The 19,151-nt window shown below is 45.5% G+C and overlaps 3 protein-coding genes across 3 annotated transcripts in view; 2 read left to right on the top strand and 1 right to left on the bottom strand.

The window, feature by feature from the left end:
* The window catches only part of LRCH3 (leucine rich repeats and calponin homology domain containing 3), a gene marked incomplete at its 5' end in the record, with an annotated part of 87,075 nt that extends 67,982 nt beyond the window's left edge, over positions 1–19,093 (top strand). Inside the window, 7 exons of the mRNA XM_081863605.1 lie at positions 2,283–2,363; positions 4,735–4,783; positions 5,809–5,931; positions 7,294–7,412; positions 8,379–8,516; positions 9,750–9,827; positions 13,843–19,093. Of these exons, the coding sequence (XP_081719731.1) occupies positions 2,283–2,363; positions 4,735–4,783; positions 5,809–5,931; positions 7,294–7,412; positions 8,379–8,516; positions 9,750–9,827; positions 13,843–14,043 (789 nt within the window). The 3' untranslated portion in view covers positions 14,044–19,093. The remainder of the gene's footprint in view (positions 1–2,282; positions 2,364–4,734; positions 4,784–5,808; positions 5,932–7,293; positions 7,413–8,378; positions 8,517–9,749; positions 9,828–13,842) is intronic.
* HTR2B (5-hydroxytryptamine receptor 2B) overlaps positions 1–19,151 on the bottom strand; it is a 187,144-nt gene that overhangs the window by 59,497 nt on the left and 108,496 nt on the right. The window lies entirely within an intron of this gene.
* The window catches only part of RPL35A (ribosomal protein L35a), a 162,913-nt gene that overhangs the window by 117,134 nt on the left and 26,628 nt on the right, over positions 1–19,151 (top strand). The gene's annotated exons all lie outside the window — the stretch shown is intronic.

Below are 19,151 nucleotides of genomic sequence, written 5' to 3'. Positions count from 1 at the left end.
AACTCCCTGCGATGCAGGAATATGCAGCTGTCCCAAACAGGGATCGAACTTGCAGCCTTGACCTTATCAGCACCACGCTCTAACCAGCTGAGCTATCCAAGCTCGGTAGTAATTGCTCAGCTATGCATTACTCAGTAGTAATAATATTTGCTGTGTTGATGAAGGCTTCAATTCATGAGCTCCACCCCCTCAAAGTCACTGGACGGCTTTGGAAATAAGTTTAACAATACTTGAAATCATAACATAGCCAGCATTAACTTCTCTTTGTATTTATTTACTGTTACTGCTATCCTAACTTTCAGGATGTAAATCCCTCATATTTGTCTTAGGGGAAACTGAAATACATTTTTTAAACTACAGTGAACAATATCAACATACAAAAAAATAGTAATTCAGGATACTCCTCACCAAGCACTTGGTGATGAAATGACAATAGTGAGTAAGTGACAGCCCAACTAGAGCAGGCTCTGAGGTGGTCCTCACCTCCCAGTCTCCCTCTCTCTTCTGGAATCCTTCTCATAGGACAGCTGATAGTAGATGGTTCTGCTGAGAAGTGGCCTTTGCAGAATATCACCCATTTTCCAATGTATTGTTGCAACATGATAACCAATATGGTGCCCTCCAGAATGTGGACCTGAACTCCCATCAGGCCCAGGCGGCATCTTCTGTGGCCAGCGACGATGAGTTCTAGCCCCGTAGCATCTGGAGAGCACCGCGTTGGCTGCCCTTGGGCCAAGCATGCATGGCACTTTACACAATAACAAATGACAGGACCCGGGGATCTAGTACTCTAAATTTCACCAGTTATACATACTTAGGCTTCATTTCAGGTGGGGTGGGGGAATGATGGAAGAAATCTTTGTCAAATCATGGGCCCCACAGAAAAGGAAGGCTTTCATGGATTTGGAGAAAGAGGTTTTTCCTAAATAATCCTCACCCATCATGATTGAAAAATTGACTAAGGATATAAAATCTGTACAGTGTAAAATCTGTACAGTAACAATCTTGGCATTGTTACTGGACCATCTTCTGGGATTGGCACTGTGCCAGTTGCCTTTAAAGCTCACCGTAGCAACCAACCGCTGTGTACCTTCTCACATGGCTGCTTTCATAGAGTCATAGAGTCATAGAGTTGGAAGAGACCACAAGGGCCATCGAGCAGAATGGCTGGGGAAACCTAGCCAGGTGGGCAGGGTATAAACAAATTATTATTATCTGTTACCTTTCTCCTGTGTTTCTCTGCACTTCTGGTCCCTATGTTTGCTTGTCCTCTTTCATCTTCTACTTCAAACTCCTTGGCATGAGATAATTCTAATTTTGCATGCAAGTGTCAGGTACAACCCAGTGCAGCCCTGGGTGGCCTTGGAATACAAACAAGCGTGGTTGGTTTTTGTTGTGCATAATTTCTGGCATCCTTTACTCTCGTGGACAGCATTTTATTTTAATTTACTATAATGAGTTATTTTACATAATGCTGTTGTTCCTAGTTCGTTACATTCCCAAGAGTTTACTAATTGAGCCTTGAGGACCAAATCTTCACGCAATCCCCATAAACACTGCTTGCTCGGTAAGAGCTAGCAAGGGGAAAATAAGTCAGTGGCTAAGCCCCAGAGAGTTCACTGTATGGGGCCTTCCCTTTGCCAGTGTTCCCTGCACCCCCAAAGATGGTAACATCACCACAACATGCAATATGGATGCTGATAATAGGAGGAAATTTTTCCAACCCCTGCAGTGCAGTGATAATCACAACCTCGGCATTGGCAGGGCTACCACTTTGAACTCTACAGTGAGCAACATCTTGACACATGTGGCTAAGAGAGTGCATAATTTGCCAGTTGTTTATTCCACTTAAGAACAGACTTGATGGGGAAATTGAACAGGAATTGCTTCAAGAAAGACTGTAGCATTACTTGAAGCAAGTCTTGGTTCAGGTAAAGAGAAGAGGCCATAGCTCAGTGGTACAGCACATGCCTTGCAAGTTGGTTCCATGTTCAGTCCTTGATTATCTCTATTTAGAGGGGTTGTAGTTAGCAGGCCTGAAAGAGACTTCTGCTTGGGACCTTGGAGGGCTGCTGCCAGTAAGGACAGCCATTGCTGGACTTAGATGAATCAGTGGCTTCACTCTGAGTAAGGCAGCTCCATATGTTGATAGGCCGTTCTGAGACTGTTGTCAAGGGTAGTCTGTTGGATTCTTCTGCTTTGCACCTTCTGCCTTCTTCAGGTGATTTTCTGTCTTCCTCCCTTTCTTCTCCCCCTTCTCTCTTCTCTGCCCTCCCTGACAGAATGGTTTTGAGCCTATCTTAGTGTTTGAGATTGACAGTAATACCAACACCATTAAAAGGAGGCCGGGGACACTCAACCAGGTGAAGAGCATGCAGCGTGTGACTGTCTTGGCTGGATTTACCTTTCCTGCTTACCTGATACTGAGGGCAGCGTTGATCCCTACTCTCGGCCTGTCCTGTCATGAGCTGATTTAAAGCGGAGCCCGAGGGAGAGTTTTCATGTCCATCTAATGGAGCCAAGAACCACCCTTGCTTAATGGATGACTCTGCAGAGAGTTGGTGGTCCATGTGCGCCATGTCTGGACGAGTTAAGCTGGGGGAGGTCACGCCAAATACAATAAACTAAAAATGTAAGACCAGCCTTTCTGGATCAGACTGAGAAGGTCCATCTAATCACAAAGTTGGAAGGGACCACACGGGTCATGTCGTCCAACCCCCTTCAATGCAGGAATTTTTCACCCAAGGTGGGGCTCGAACCCACGACCATGAGATTAAAAGTCTCATGCTCTACCGACTGAGCTTCCCCAACAGTTGGCAGCAGTTTCTTCTGTGAGGCCCAAAGCAAGAGGACACAAAAGAAAGACCTCTGCTGTTGTTCTTCCCTCGCAGTTCAGAAATATGAAGGGTCCGTTTAGCTATCGCAGACCCTCCTCCATGAATGTGTTTAGTCCCATTTCAAGGCTGTCTAAATAGGGGGCCGTCATCACATCTGGCGGCAGCAAATTCCATGTGATAACTCTCTGTTGTGTGAGGACGCTCTTTCTCCGGTCTGTCCCGAATCTTCTACCCATCACTGGGTGACTCTTGAGTTCAAGTATTCTGAAAGGGGAGGGGGGGCTCTTTCCACTTTCTCCATAATTGCATGCAACCTTCCGTCATATTTCCCCTTACTTGTCTTTCCCCCCTCTTAACTAAAAAACCCACACGTGTTTTAGCTTTTCCTCGTAAGGAAGACGCTCCAGCCCCTGAATCATTTTGGTTGCCCTAAGTCATTGCAAAGACCACAGAATTTTGGTTTCTGCATATTAAATCCCATCTGTACCACCAAGAACCACTCCTGGTGCAATTTTCTGGTTTGACATATGAATGAGCCAGAATAGGATTGCCAAGTAAACGAGTTGTCAAAGAAAAGCAGTTTTATTCTGACATGATATGATGTCTAACCTGTCTGCAGTAGACGCTGATAATTAGCCTGTAAAACTTTTCTTGTTTGCAGAATCTTGAGCAGCAGATAAAGGCTGTACTTTCTGGCCACTAAAATAAACTGCATATGCACACCCATCACTGTCTGATGTTTTTGGTGCTTTGCAGACTTCTTTTTGCAGAGGCCATTATGATTCTTCATTGTGAAAATGATCAGGTCTAGTGCTTGCTTAATATTTCATTAGAATCATTTCTGACAAAAGTAAAAATAAATAAAAACGAACATACTCTATTATTATAGAAGATCTGGTTATCTGTCAAGCTGGGGAAAGGGCAGAGACATAGGTGAAGGCAGCCTTTCTTCCGTTAACCCAAACAAGCAGGCCTGACCTAGAAGCCATTGGAGAGGTCAGGGATATCATTTGACTTCCTCTGGCCTGCTGTTGTTAAATTCTTATTGCTGCTCTTGCTGGTTTCTCCTCTTGGTGAGAGCCTGGGTAGTGGAGCACAAGCAGAATCAGTGGCTGACATCCTTCAGGTACCAGAGCGAGACCCTCAAAGAGGCTTGTGGGCTGTTCTCTGTAACTTGCTTCTTCTTGGTGACACTTCACACAAGATGGTGATTGTGGGTCACTCGCTTCTACCCATCCAACTCTTCTAAAACCTGGTCCTGTGTTTGGAGCCCACTGTGCCTCCCTCCAATAGCAGAACAAAGAGGAATAGAGGAATATTGGTAGATGGGCCAGTACACTTGCTGTGTGGTGCTTCCTTGTTGTATAAAATGAAGTTCTGCTATCTCTTTAACGTGAACTGAAAAGTCACCCTTTTGTGCTTGCATTCTTTAACAAGTCCACTTCGCTTGATTAGTCTGATTATCTTGTACATACATGCTGGAAATTGTAATCAGTGATAATAAAGAGTCCTCACAGAAAGGCAAAATATGTCTAAGAACCAGAGATACTTATGCAGTTGAATATTCACTTCGTACTAATTAGCCTTTGATTAAAGATCTTTTCTTTACATTTAATCAGTTTCATCTCCTCCTCCTCCCCCCATTGGCTAGCTTCATGGCAGCCTTCTTTTTTGTGGCTCTTGTCCCAAATACATTTAATCCTGGCTGTACTATTCTCCCTTATTATAGTCCCAGAAGTGTTATGCTAATTTTCTAAGAGATCCTTTTTATGGCATGTAAATTCCTCCCCCCCCCCATCTTATGCTCCATCTTCCTACCCCTAGAATGATATCCTAGATGTGTATAAAGCTTATTTCTGCTGTGTTCTACTGCTTCATCTTTCTCCTTTATCCACAGAGCGATGACAGATCCACCATCTCGCCAAATTCACCCACAGCTCAAACAGGTAAACTTGGGGGAGAAAGCAAAGGGGGAAACAGATGTATCACTGAGATGCTGAAAAGGTTATCAGCGTGCAAGCTAAGCTGACAGGGGTCTTGGCCATAACCTGTGGACCAGTGTGGCACCACACCCAAGGGTTGTGCCAACACTGCAAGCCAGTTGTGGGTACAGAAGTGCTTTAAGCAATCCTTTCTACCAGGTAGTTTTATAGGTGTAATAACTGTCATACTTTCGAGTGTTCGGAGGACTTCACACACATTGTAATGACCCTTGATCTGTAGGATTGGCCAGCACCCTTCTTCTCCTTTCCTAGATTTGGGGGTCGGTGGGTGCCAAGATAGCAGTGCCTTCCCTACAGCCACCTAGTGAGTTTATGGCAGAAGCAAAACTTGACCCTGTACCTTCCTGATTCATAGCTCATTTGTTTTACCTCCATGCTACACTAGCTCTCTCTCAATTCTTTGACTCATCAGAGAGATACAGCTCACTTCCACACACGTAAAGTAAGGCAATAAAAAAGTTTGTCTCCAAATGAAGTGAGGTCCAGAAAACTCCATAATCAATTGCCATGGTTAAGTAATGGCACACGAGCCTTTCTCCCACCGATACATCTTGCCTGTGATGTTGGGCCAAACCAAAATATGACCACAACTGGAGATAAACAGGCTATTATGCTTCAGCTGTGAAAATCCATTGTACTGCGAGAAAACCATTTTGTATGGGTTCATAAATGCAGGACTATTGTAGCCTGAGCTTCAGTCGCTTTGGGAGGGCTGGGAGCTTCATTGCATTGGGTTTGTTTTTCTGGACTGAGGCTCCTTTGGACGTTCCTCAGGTTGTGAAACTGTAATAAAATAGAGAAGACTTTTTTCCAGAGGATACTGAGGAATGTTCATAGACATCTAGAATGGGCTGGTCTTCCCCTCATGCCTATATAACACTCAGCGATAAGTTTGTCAGTTTAAAAACGTGTCCTTCCAATTATTGTTCTGCTGAGCTCACAGCATCTTTTTGCATGTCCACATTCAGTTCACCTGTCTGCTCCATATCCTGGTCCAGCTGTTGCTGCTGCTCCTCCTTCCTACAGAAATCCTCCCCAGCGTCCTGAGAGCTTCCTTTTTCGAAATGTTGCCAGGGATGAAGTGAGCAAAGGTAGGCTACACAAATTGGACCTGTGAGGGTGTGGCTTGGTGGTCTCCGTTAGCCCCTTGGAGCATAGGAAGCTGACTTAAACCAAGTCAGACCATTGGTCCATCTAGCTCAGTATTGCCTACCCTAACCCGTAGCATCTCTCCTGGGTTTCAGCCCAGAATCATCATCCTAATAGTAATAATTTATTATTTATACCCCGCCCATCTGGCTGAGTTTCCCCAGACACTCTGGGTGGCTTCCAATCAAGTGTTAAAAACAATACAGCATTAAATATTATAAACTTCCCTAAACAGGGCTGCCTTCAGATGTCTTTTAAAAAGAAGATAGCTGCTTATTTCCTTCACATCTGGAGGGAGGGCGTTCCACAGGGTGGGCGCCACTACCGAGAAGGCCCTCTGTCTGGTTCCCTGTAACCTCACTTCTCGCAATGAGGGAACCGCCAGAAAGCCCTTGGTGCTGGATCTCAGTGTCTGGGCTGAACAATGGGGGTGGAGACGCTCCTTCAGGTATACAGGACCGAGGCCGTTTAGGGCTTTAAAGGTCAGCACCAACACTTTGAATTGTGCTCAGAAATGTACTGGGAGTCAATGCAGATCTCTCAGGACCAGTGGTATGTGGTCCCGGCAGCCACTCCCAGTCACCAGTTTAGCTGCCGCATTCTTGGATTAATTGCAGTTTCCGGGTCACCTTCAAAGGTAGCCCCACGTAGAGCGCATTTCAGTAGTCCAAGCAGAAGATAACTAGAGCATGCACCACTCTGGCGAGACAGTCCGCAGGCAGGTAGGGTCTCAGCCTGCGTACCACATGGAGCTGGTAGACAGCTGCCCTGGACACAGATTTGACCTGTGCCTCCATGGACAGCTGTGAGTCCAAAATGACTCCCAGGCTGCGCACCTGGTCCTTCAGGGGCACAGTTACCCCATTCAGGACCAGGGAGTCCTCCACACCTGCCCGCCCGATGTCCCCCCAAAACAGTACTTCTGTCTTGTCAGGATTCAATCTGTTTGCCGCCATCCATCCTCCAACCGCCTCCAGGCACTCACACAGGACCTTCATCGCCTTCACTGGTTCTGATTGCAGGACAAGGGATTGAACTTAGGACCTTTTCCATTTAGAGCATGTGCTCTACCACTGACCAGTGGATCTTCCCCTACATTGGAGCCAAGTTGTGTTGCACAGAGCAGTTGTTTCATTAACTAGGCTGAAGGGTATGCTCTAACAAGCAGCAGATGAAGCGATTAACCTGTGATTGGGCTTTCCCTCTTGGGAATGCAAAGTGGAGGGGGCAGTGGGGCTTATGTGGCTGAAGGATGGCTCCCACACACTCCATATGGTCCTTTATTCTTTTCTTGTCTTTTCTAGCCGCTTCGTCACTGTCTCCTTCTGCATCAACACCTGCTAATAGCACTGAAGACCATAGTGAAAACCACAGTTCCAAGCTGCAGGAAGAAGAGGTTGAGCTGATAGAGCAACTGCGGAAAGTGCGTAGCAAAGTTTTCTCCATTGCTTTGGAAAGATGGGCTTGCTAAAGAAGTTCAAGGCAAATCTTTTCCAGGGGTAGCCAACCAAATGACCACCAGATATTGTTGGACTTTAACTCCCATGAGCTCTAGCCAGCATGGAATCCTTAAGGAATGCTAGAGATGTCTGTGGCATTCTGGATTTTAAAAAATCTTGCATGTCACAACTTGTTTATTTGGCAGATCTGCTGCGTTTCATTACTGCACTGTGGGCTGCATCCTGTGTTGTTTGTGGTGTTTGTACACAAGAGTGTTTTTGCAAATTAGTCTCATGACTAAAAAGTAATTTGAGAAGGCTTTATAAATGTCTACTCCTGCAAAACCACTCCCAGTTTCTCAGCGCACTTCTTTCTGATTTGTTGCAAATCAGGTTCCCAGATAACTTAGTTTAATTGCAGGAGGAAAACATTTGGGAGTACAGAATGTTGCCCTTGGCTGGATTTGGACAATTGCATCTTGGCTTAATAAGCTGTGGTATGAATGAGCCATGGCACTGCTGTATGCAGCGGTTTTGCAGAAAAGCCAGGGAGTCCAGTTAACTATGGTTGTCCGTTACATTAGAACTGGGAAACTGTGGTTCGTAACTTAGGAGGAAGCCAGGACACGAAACCAGCTTCAAACTATGGCTTCTTATCCTGGCTTGTTCCGAAGCTGTTAACCACAGTTTCCCAGTTCTAATGTAACTGGAAACTATAGTTTGCTTGCTCATGCAGAGTAAGGAGCAAAGTGGCTGCTTGAAGAGCATGAGATTTGCTGGTTATTTTGCTGAGATAATCCGAACACAGCCATATCCTCATCTAATGTTGTCTGTAGGGTGTACTTTACAGATTTCTTGCAACCTGCTTAAAGTTTGTCTCTGGGTAGCATATATTGTGGCGACGGCAATGAACTTGAAAGTTTCTCTCCTCTTTCCCCTCTTTTTTTCAGAAAATTGAATCACGGTTGAAAGTGTCTTTGCCCAGCGATCTTGGAGCAGCACTGACTGATGGCGTGGTGCTTTGCCATTTAGCCAATCATGTGCGGCCTCGTTCTGTTCCTAGTATTCACGTCCCGTCGCCAGCTGTTGTAAGTATCCCGTTAAGAGCGCTGTGGCTGCTTGATAGAATCCATACCTGTTTTTCAAATTTGATTCTGTCTTCTGACTTGAAAGGCCCTCAAGCAGTGAAACAGCAGATGACTGCTAAAGATAAGCAAGACGGGCAATAGTGTAAAATGACAAAAGCAGAACCACAGAGCAGTGGTGATAAAATTATTATTCTTGATTTATTTTATTTTTTATTAACTTTGTATACCACCCTTCATCTGAAGATCCCCAGGGTGGTTCACAACAGAAAAATGCAAAATGAGAATACAAAATAAAATAAAAACAAATCAATTTACCCCCTCCCACAAATATATAGGAGCCAGAGGGAAATTAGCTGCACAAAATTCCCAGCATATTCTGGAGAGAAGTTGTCTGCTGCAGGGAAGACCCTGCACCTCGAAGAGGTCAGCCTGACTTCTGATAAGGAAACATGCCCGATCCCAGCCCCAAAGATCTCAGTCTACAGAGATACTAGTTTCTTCAAATTTCTCTTTAATGTTGCTACAAACAACCCTGGATCTCTGTGTCAATAATATTCAACAAGGGCTGCAAGCACCTATGGCTACTGTGGCAAACACTGCAGTTTTGCATTGTAAGAACCCCCGAATCAGCTGCTTTTGGCATGCAAATATTCCATGCAAATCCAGACCTTCACTAATTTGTCTGGCTGTATAGGCAGCTGCTTTAAATTTAATTTCTGGCTGACCAGGATAGTGGGGTGAGAGTAAGAGAGGAGTTTGGACCTCAGTGAGCAAGAGGTGCAGACCTAGAAACAGTAGTAGTAGTAGTAGTAATCATAATCATAATAATACCCCACCGTATGGCTGGGTTTCCCCAGCCACTCTGGGCAGCCTCCAACAAAATATTAAAAATACAATAAAACATCAAACATTAAAAACTTCCCTAAACAGGGCTGCCTTCAGATGTCTTCTAAAAGTCAGATAGTTTCTTATTTCCTTGACATCTGATGGGAGGGCGTTCCACAGGGCAGGCGCCACTACCGTGAAGGCCCTCTGCCTGGTTAAGGAACAGCTGGCAGAGAAGTATATGTGGGTACAGCCATGCTGTCATTTGTACTATTTTTCTTCCTAAGTGAAATTTCTAGGGTCCCACCCACACCATTGACTCCTAGCGCAGAAATATCTTTAGGCATTCTGGTTCATCTGTAAGGCACTGCTGAGTTAAGAATGACATGGTCCTCCTTTCTTCCGCAGCCTAAGTTAACCATGGCCAAGTGTAGACGGAATGTGGAAAATTTCCTGGAAGCTTGCCGAAAGATTGGCGTGCCTCAGGTAAAAGAGAAAACCTTCTGTCTTTATTTTGCACTGCATGTACTCATTTTATATTATTGAGAGCCCGACATTCCATAGCACCAGTTCCTGCACGGGGTTGGGGGCCACAGTGGAAATAAATGCCTAGAGATGTAACCTGCCATATTGCAGCCAATCAAGCCACTCCAGTAATAAGCACCCTTTGTCCTTCAATAATGCCTATATGCAGACTTGCATTCAGAATAGGATCAGTGGAAAGTGTGTTAATGAAAATGTAGCAAGTCAGGAAGTGAAATCATAACTCCTGTTTATTCCAGTTCATCTGAGTGCCTAATCAGGGCTTGCCCAGTCTTGCTCAGTGCATTGAGTAAGATGTGAGGTCTTGCGCTAGACATCAGGTTTATTTCTGCTGTTGGCTTCTGTTTATGAAGAAGGACGGCAGAGGCAAACAGAACACTGGGTACAATAAATATAATTGTATCTTACAAGTCTGAGAAGTCTTGTCACTAATCTCATTAGTCTACCTATTTTCTACCTTCTGGTACTTGTTCTCGGAGACTGTACTCAGGATGAAAATTCAGCTGTATGAAAGATTTGTACCATTGGCTATTCAAATGGGGTTCTGTGTTCTGAATCATTCCCACGCCCTCAGATATACTTGCCCAAGGAGTTGGATGTAGGTATGCCAGAGAGCGCAGGAAGGCTCCAGAATATCATACTTGATGCTACTACAGGCAGAATTTTTCTGCACTGTGTAGTTTGGGGGGGTGTTTTGGTCTGGAGAGAAACTTTGGGGTCACTCCAATGAAAACCATAATCCCAAGATTGACCTACTGTGATGTATGGTATTTCAGAAGAAGTGGAAGGACTACCTGACTGTATTTCACTTAATTTAAAGTGATATGTTTGCAGCTAGCTCCTGTGACATTTGACCTGGTCTCTGATGGTAGGTATCCAATAATATATTCCTATATTCAGCAGTTGACATCCTAATCCGGACACTGCGATAACAATTTTTGGACTTGACACTTCATCTTCCCCATTGCTGCAGGTGCTGACTTTAGGCAGAGACTCTTGCAATGCAGCACTGCAGACATTCAGCACTTCCTAGTCCAATTGTCAGCTCCTTTTGCTTCTGGATTCTGCTCACCATCCTTCAGAGAGCAGCCCAGTTGGTGCAAAAACGAGGCTTGACTGTGTGCTGCAGGTTTTTAGCACAAATACTTTTCAGTCGTTTGGTTTCATTATATTGCATGTGAAACATTAAGTCTTTAAGTGCTGTAATACTGTTTCTGGTGGCAATGGTCCCCTCTCCACCTCTTGATGATAGCCGAGTCGTAATTGCTACAAACAGCTGCTTTGCCAAGAGATCCCTAGATCTTTACCATGAAGAGCAGTATTGACTGTGCCATTACTTGTCTGTGTGTTTTGAATAACCAGCATTTGGCAGGTGTATTATCGAGATGCCAAAGTCTCACACTCCATAAGCGGCATATAAAATCCACTACCAGCCAAGGACTTAAAGCCTACTTCACAAACCTCCCACCGAAATCCCCTCTCAACTCCCCCCACCCCCTTTGTTATCTGCTATCCCCTTTACCTGCTATCCTCAGAGAGGCCCGGATGCATAGCACTAGCCCCAGCCTTCCTTGTCCCCCTGCCTGGCTGGCTTGCACTCTCTTTCTCCTCCTTCCTGTTGTTGCCCCTCTTGCTTCCACTACATAACGCTAGCCATCACCTGACCATTCCCTGTGGGCAGGGCAAGGAAGAGTGGAAGCAGGAGCTGTGCTTGAACTAGCCAGGATCTGCAAGCAACTCCCAGGTTGCAGTTTGCCAGTCCCATGTGTTTTGAGTTTGGAACATAGCAGGAATAAATGAGTTGTCTTCTGCTGCCGCTTTCTGTGCATCTTTTCCATATCCCATTTTGCCAGCCGAAACGCCTTCATTCTCATCTTCATAGTAATAGCTCTTGGAGTTGGCTGCCCCTTGGAGTTAACAAAAGGCCAAGTGAAAGAGCTCAGCAGCACTCTCTGCAATCTGACAATTCAAGATGGGTCGTGGTGGTGGCTGAGCTGATGAGGCTAGAAGCCATTTTCTTTGCTTGCCTTTTCATTCAAGTTCTTGGGGGAATCTGCTTCAGTTCAGCTTTGGTGCAGACCGGAGAGAAGCAGAAGGTTGTGTAGACCAGGTTGAAGCCGAAAGTGTCAAGTAGGTTCAAGCCAAGGATGTTGCTGGGGCTCAGTGGGTGACCTGAAGGCATTGTTGGTGCTAGCCATCACAAGGAAGAGCAAGAGTCATGCTTGATGGACCCAGGACCATTGAGTAGGAGTGAGGACAGGGGTTGGGGAGATGGGTGGGAGACACCCAGGAGCCAGAGACCAGCCACTTACACCATTGCTCTGATGTCTGGGAGTTTGTGGGTTGACACCAGTGACCTATCCAGCACTTTGCCCAACTCAGCATAACAAAGGATGCTCAAACTGAAGTCCGGCTATTTTGAGAATATATCCCCCAACAATTTTGAGGAAGCTTAATTAAGTACATTTCTTATAACCAAGAATACACATCGGGTGGGATTCAGCACTGCACCCTTCCAATCTTTCCATCAGCACAAGCACTCCAGGCTACCAGATAGAACAATATCACATCGCCTTCCCCTCTGTTCTTCCTGAACACCCAGAGCCAGTGTCAGGGCGGAAATGCCTTTTTGCACAAGTGGAAGTATCAGTGCACAATTTTCAGCCAGTGTGGTGTAGTGGTTAAGAGCGGTAGTCTCGTAATCTGGGGAACCGGGTTCGCGTCTCCGCTCCTCCACATGCAGCTGCTGGGTGACCCTGGGCTAGTCACACTTCTCTGAAGTCTCTCAGCCCCACTCACCTCACAGAGTGTTTGTTGTGGGGGAGGAAGGGAAAGGAGAATGTTAGCCGCTTTGAGACTCCTTCGGGTAGTGATAAAGCGGGATATCAAATCCAAACTCTTCTTCTTCTTCTTCTTCCTATGACAGGCCTCATGAGGTGAATCCTACCCATAATCTGTGCAAATTTGACATAATTAAGATCCTACACCTAGAGAAATGGGAATCCTTTATCCTTTTAAAATAAAAAATGCTGCTTCTTATAGTTTATAGGGACTCTGAAGCACATGTAGAGCTCTACGCAAAACAGGATCTGGTCCATACTCTTCACTGTTGGGGAACGTGTCAGGCAGTGATGGCAATAAGAGATCCTGCCTGCACCAAGTACCACTTGGTGTCGGTCTGTCTGTCTGTCTGTCTGTCTGTCTGTCTCTCTCTCTCTCTCTCTCTCTCTCACACACACACACACACACACTGTGTTGGACCTGGGACAGGCATGTGGTGCCTCCTGTTGGGTTTGTGTTGTAGCAGTAATAAAGAGAAAGGTGTTCGCATGGTCCTATGTAGAAATACTTACCTTTTGAGAGGGCAGATAAGATCCCTTTTTAAAGCTGTTCTCTAAAGGTAGCATCTTGCATAGAGCCCCATTCCCCTTCTGCCATGCCCGCATGCCCATGTTTAGCTAAGTGATTTAGTGGGCACAGTGCGACAGAAACACATTTGGGGGTTGATGTGCTTTGCACCCTCACAACCACCCACCACCTCTGCCGGGAGAAAAGTGAAAAGTCCAAAAATTGCAAACTTTTTTTAAAAAAAATGAAAATGAAACATGTTGCATGATGGTACACTGGTTTACCTATGCAGGATACTACACTCAGAGACCAACTTTGCATTCCCAACCCAAAATGGGTGCACTTTTGGGGTGTTTTCCATGCACCACGCTCCCAGTTTAAATAACACCCCTTCCTGAAAAATGAAGGCCTGATTGTGCCAGTATGTTTTATGGCTGTTTTCTTCCAACTGAACAGCAATATAAGAATAGAGGTAAGAAAACTGAAGGACCCTTTTGTGAGAAATGGATGACCCTGGGCTTTCTTGTCTACTTCATGGATTCTTGCATGACTGATGACTGACGCTAATTTTTTTCTGTCTGTTTTCCCTTCCTGCTCACACTTTGGACAGGACAAACTCTGTTCCCCTTCTGACATTCTCCAGCTAAACCTCAGCATTAAAAGGACAGTAGAATCTCTTCTTTCTCTGGGGGCAGATTCAGAAGAACCGAATCTTGTCTCCCTTTCCACCCAGCTGTGTGGCTTTGCGGCATTTTACTGTGCTCTGATGCTAATGCTCTGTGTATTCTATCGCTGGGTCTTTTTCCTCTAGCTAAAGCTCAAGGGTGCCATGGACTTAACTCCAGCTCTTCCAAGCGGTTGGTAAACGGTCTGTGTTTCAGTCGAGAATTTTGTATGTGTACGTTGTTCCTGATCCACCAGCAATCTGCTCTGTGTGATGTGAAAAAAACTCTTGCTGATAATGACCTAGTCAGGCAGAATTTGCTGTTAGATAAGTGAAAGCTCCCTTATATTGTGTGGCTGGAATACTTTATGCAAAACAGAAGGGGGGTTACACTTTGTAGAAATCTATTTTAATTGCACAACGGTGGATATTTTTGTAGAACAGGAAGTTCACCCACTTCCTTTGGGAGGGAGGGAGGGAGGGAGGGAGGGTTGGTAGAGACAGTGATGGACATTTGATTCTTGGAACTCATGGAACACTTGAAAAACCGGGATACAGTGTTGAAGGGAGACACTCCCTCACCATAATATTTTTCCATCTAGACCTCCTTTGGTTTCTTAAGGATTAAACAAACAATGAAATGCATCTTCACCTTTTTCTCCAAGTGCTAGGAATATCACCATCGTTTTTAAAACAAAAAGTAGCAATTGTTCAGGATTCCTCAGAAACCTCAAGCCTAAGCATCAGAGGCCTTATTTTCAAGCAGTGCAGATGGGCAATATTCCTTCCTGTCTCCGAGGCACCGCTAGATTTGCAGAGCAGGCTGTGTTGCACAGCAGAATGTGGAGATTGCAGGTTTTTACAGCCAATGCAGGTTTTATTACAGTGGCGTTATCCACCCAAATAGCAGTTTGCACTGATGGTCTACGATGCAGGAGGGGCTCATGAAAAATGGCTTCTCATCTTCTTAGACCAGAAAATCCACAGCATGCCATTTTTTTCTAGTGATCTCTACTCTATTTGGAATACTTACACAAGTTCCTCTTTGCTGTTACATTGCTCAGTCTGAGCAGACCGCTAGTGTGAGCAAATATCTGTACCAGCAAGTCTGCTACCTTAATCCTGTCTGCACCAGCTGTTAGTGTTGTCTTCAGCTACTGGTGATGTGTAGCACTGGGAAAATCCAACCCTTTGCCTTGCGTTTCCTCACCTCCTTCTGGGCTCACGTTCATATTTGCACACATGTGTGCCAATGCCACAAATGTATTGACTTGTTTATTTCACCGTTAGGATTTCTCAGTTGATCTCTGCTGTCACAAAGAATTTAAGAGTGAGAGGCCTTCGACTTTCTAGCAAATGCACATGAGCAAGTTGTTGAAATCCTCAGCTTTAATACCAGTCCTGTAGCTTTCCAATAAATAGTGACAGCACTTTTAAGGAGCAGCGCCTTATCTGAAATACCGTTCACACTGTTATTGATTAATTAGGTGCTTTCATGTTTATAGACATACTCAGAACAATGTGTAACAGTGTTCAGCAAGCTGGACAGTTCCCATTTGGGGCTGATGGCATTTTTCCTTGTGGTGGTTTGGTGAAGCTGGGGTCCAAAGATTTCAGCTGGTGCTCAGCCTTGAAAGGGTCTAGTGGGGTAATAAAACCAGGGGTGGAGAAAGTAAGTAATTTAACCCACTGAAACTCTAACCCCTGGAAGCCCTGCTCAGTCTGGCTTCTAAGATTTTTCCAGACAGTTGCCTGCTCCCACCTCCCAGTTTAACAGCTCCCTCTCCCCATGGATGGAGCACCGAGGCTTCGTTCCACCACCTTCAGCCAGCCTTACAGAATGGCTTCTTGGCTCGTCTTGTTTTGTGTAGCTCAGGTACCAGCCGGGTTGATGCTTCAGCCTTTCTTGCCTATCCATGCACTCTGCTCCTGCCTTTCTCAGGGAGACCTTTGCTCTTAACGTGGATCTCAAAGCACAAACGTTTGCCCTTCTGCCTTGGAGAGGTGTAACCATTGGAATCGCCTCAGCCTGGCAGTCATCAGTTCACACGTTTTAGGATTTGTCCTGCTCTGGTTGGCTAGGAGCCAAAAGCTCCACAAAGCAAGAACAAATTCAGTTACGTTTTTAAGAAAGTGCACATTTAAGTACTGCTGTAACCAAATACAAAGTAGGGGGACATCTTAGGCCTAGAACGAGTGTCAGAGCAGCAAGTTGCTCTCCATATGTGAAAATAAGAATATGAAAGTTGAACACATGCAGTTAGGCTCATGAACAGACACATCATTCTCTAACCTTGTTGCATGTGTTTGAATAGCTTTTGAATTGGCCTCTTCTGTCAATTAATGACTGGCCAGAGTGCTTTATGACTATTGATTCCTAAATGGGAAGGCTCCTAGCAAGCAGAACTCCTGCCTTTGTGAATTCTAGAAGACAGTGTTACCAAAAGACCTTTCTCCACTTTGAATGAATGAGTATTCTTTTTGCGCTCATCCTCCTTGTCTCAAAATGTTTGGTCCATTACTGCAGGTGTAGCCTCTGCCTCACTTTAGGCTAACCTGAGTTAGGTCTGTTTTTTTTAAAAAAACCTTTTTCTGATCCCCTTTAGTCCATGTTTATAGTGGTATTTTGCTGAATTCAGGTAGCATTGGGGCTGAGTGCTTGGTTTGCCTGCTCTGCTTGCCAGAAATCCCAAGCTTTCTGCATCTCATTGTGTATGTGGAGGAGGCTATCATAGTCACACCAGGTGCGCTGACAGACCACTAAAAGTGCAGGTGCCAAAGTGGGAATGTGTGTGGGATTCAGTGTTGTTCTGTTACAGATCTTCCAGCTGTGCAAGCCTATCAGCCTCCTCCCTTCCTCCACAATGTTCTGGGGTTCTCCTGACCCCCCCTTAAGCCAATTTTAGGGGACGGGTGGGGGCAGTGAGGAAGAGAAGAAACCCCATGACTCAGGCTTCGGCTGACAGGGTTCATTAGGTGACTTCTGTCTTCTGCGATGAAAATAATTAAAATTCTGCACCCAGAATTCTGCAGCCTATATAAAATTGTGCGGATTGGAGAGGCTTGCGTAATTTATTCTGGTTTTGCCAGCCATGGGGAAAGGCAGTGATTTGTACATGGCACTGATGTCTTGCTGACCGAAATCTTACTCAGCCACCTTCAGAGATTTCCAGCAGTCATTTCCCAAAATGGGCACCAAGCATATCTTCACAGCCATAAGGGCTAGCAACCTTTTTTTAAAAAATAAAAAGACAAGTTTCTCAAGCAGATACATTATTTGCTACTGCAAGAGTTACACACATGCAGTGATTGCATGCGTCCAGTTTTTGCAAGCCACCTGATTGCTGAGATAATCCCTGCAATTCCAAAGGGGTTGTCAGGATTTTCACGGGTGGGCCAGCACATGCAGAACAGTTTTGCATTTAAGCCACCATGCGGCCTTTGCCAACCTGGTGCCCTCCAGATGTTTTGGATTACAACTCGCATCAGTCCCAGCCAGCACAGCTGAAGGGCAGCAGCTTGGTGAAGGCTGCAGTAGAGCATTGTATCTTCTTTTTTAGGAGGGATGATGGTGCTCCCATACCTTTTAAAATGGTGCCCTTGACCGTTGATCAGCCAGGATGCTGGTGTTTCAGCTTTAGCCTGCTGAATCACAGCATTTTCCCACAATGAGCTCTTATGTTTTGTGCAATAATCACAGAGCTAGAGGTTCTAAATGTCATGAGCGCTTGGGGTCCCCCCCCCCCGCAAATTCTGCTCTCAGTCACCTCCTATGTGGCACAGGCATCAAGCCTCTTCCGCTGCTGCCTTTAAGAGTTTCCTGGGTGCCCACTTCCCCCCACAATGCCTTCCTTTTGCCCCTTCCTAGACTGGGCGGCATCTGCTTAGCAACTGTCATCTTGGCCCTGAGGCTGACGCCTCACCTGTCAGGCTGGGGAATGTGATACTCAAGAGTGGCTTGAGTTTTACACCTGACAGTTACTGTATTTTTCGCCCTATAGGATGCACTTTTCCCCCTCCAAAAATGAAGGGGAAATGTGTGTGCGTCCTATGGGGCGAATGCAGGCTTTCGCTGAAGCTTGGAGAGCGAGAGGGGTCGGTGCGCACCGACCCCTCTCGCTTTCCAGGCTTCAGGAAGCTATCCGCAAGCCTTGGGAGCCCGGCGGGATTTCCTGCGGGCTCCCAAGGCTTGCGAATAGCAGCCTGTTCTGGGGTCGGGGGAAGCTCGGGCTTCCCCCACCCCAGCCCCGCGCCTGGGGGGAAAATATTTTTTTTTCTTTATCCCCCCCCCAAAAAAATCCTAGGTGCGCCCTATGGGCTGGTGCGCCCTATAGGGCAAAAAATACGGTATAAAGCAGATTGTGTCCTTCAAAAGCTGATACCTCAGTAAATGTTAGTCTCTAAGGTGCTCATGCACTTTCTGCTGCTACAGACTAATGCCCCTGCTCTTCTGGGGTGTGTGTGTTTGTGTGTGTGTGTATTTGACCGCACACCTGCAGTGTGTTCTCAGAGGAGTCCCACAGCTTGCCTCTTGACCGCTCTGAAATAGCAGTTTCACAGTCAAGCAAGGAGTAGGGGGTACAGGAGTCGACCCTGAATTAGTCAAGGAAACAGAGCGCCTCAGTTACGTGGATAAATGCGTGTTGGAACACTGTAGTTTGTATATTTTTTAAAAGCTGTTTCTAATGGGGGTAGTTTTAGGAATATTTTAAAAGAAATGAGTGCCTGTGAAAATAAATGGGCTGCTCAGTGAAACCGACTTTCTTAGTTGTGAGTTGATTGAAGGGAGTGGGGAGATGTTGCCATGCCGGAAATGCGTGAAGAAAAGCATTCCAAACTCTTGTATTGACTCCCCTCCAGTCTCCCTTGCTTGTTTAGCCATCATCTTTAAACAGGTATTAACTAGTGTGTGAGAAAGGGTTATTTTTTTCCAAATTCCTGCCATCTCTCCTCATTCACATGTTATGCAAACGAAAAGTGCTTCTCTGGCTTGTACTCTTTGTACCAGGTTTTGCATATAAAGTGTACGTCTAATACCATCCGACTTCAGAAAAAAAAAGACTTCCTCTTCCCCTTCATGTTCACCTTTATAATTCTCCTTTTATATATGTGTGTGTCTTGTTTTCAGGGGACGGGGGCCTGATTGTGGGTTGCTTTCTTTTTTAACATGTTGATTAAATAAAGTTCCTGTCCTGGAGTCTGGCTGGCTTGTTGTTCACTGTGTCACACATGCAGCTGTTTGTCCGAACCAGCGG

The sequence above is a fragment of the Podarcis erhardii genome, assembly GCF_964252035.2.
Source record: "Podarcis erhardii genome assembly, chromosome: 5".
Taxonomy (NCBI): Eukaryota; Metazoa; Chordata; class Lepidosauria; order Squamata; family Lacertidae; genus Podarcis; species Podarcis erhardii.
The sequence above is the reverse complement of the archived record's forward strand: the minus strand, read 5'-3'. Positions and strand labels throughout refer to the sequence as shown.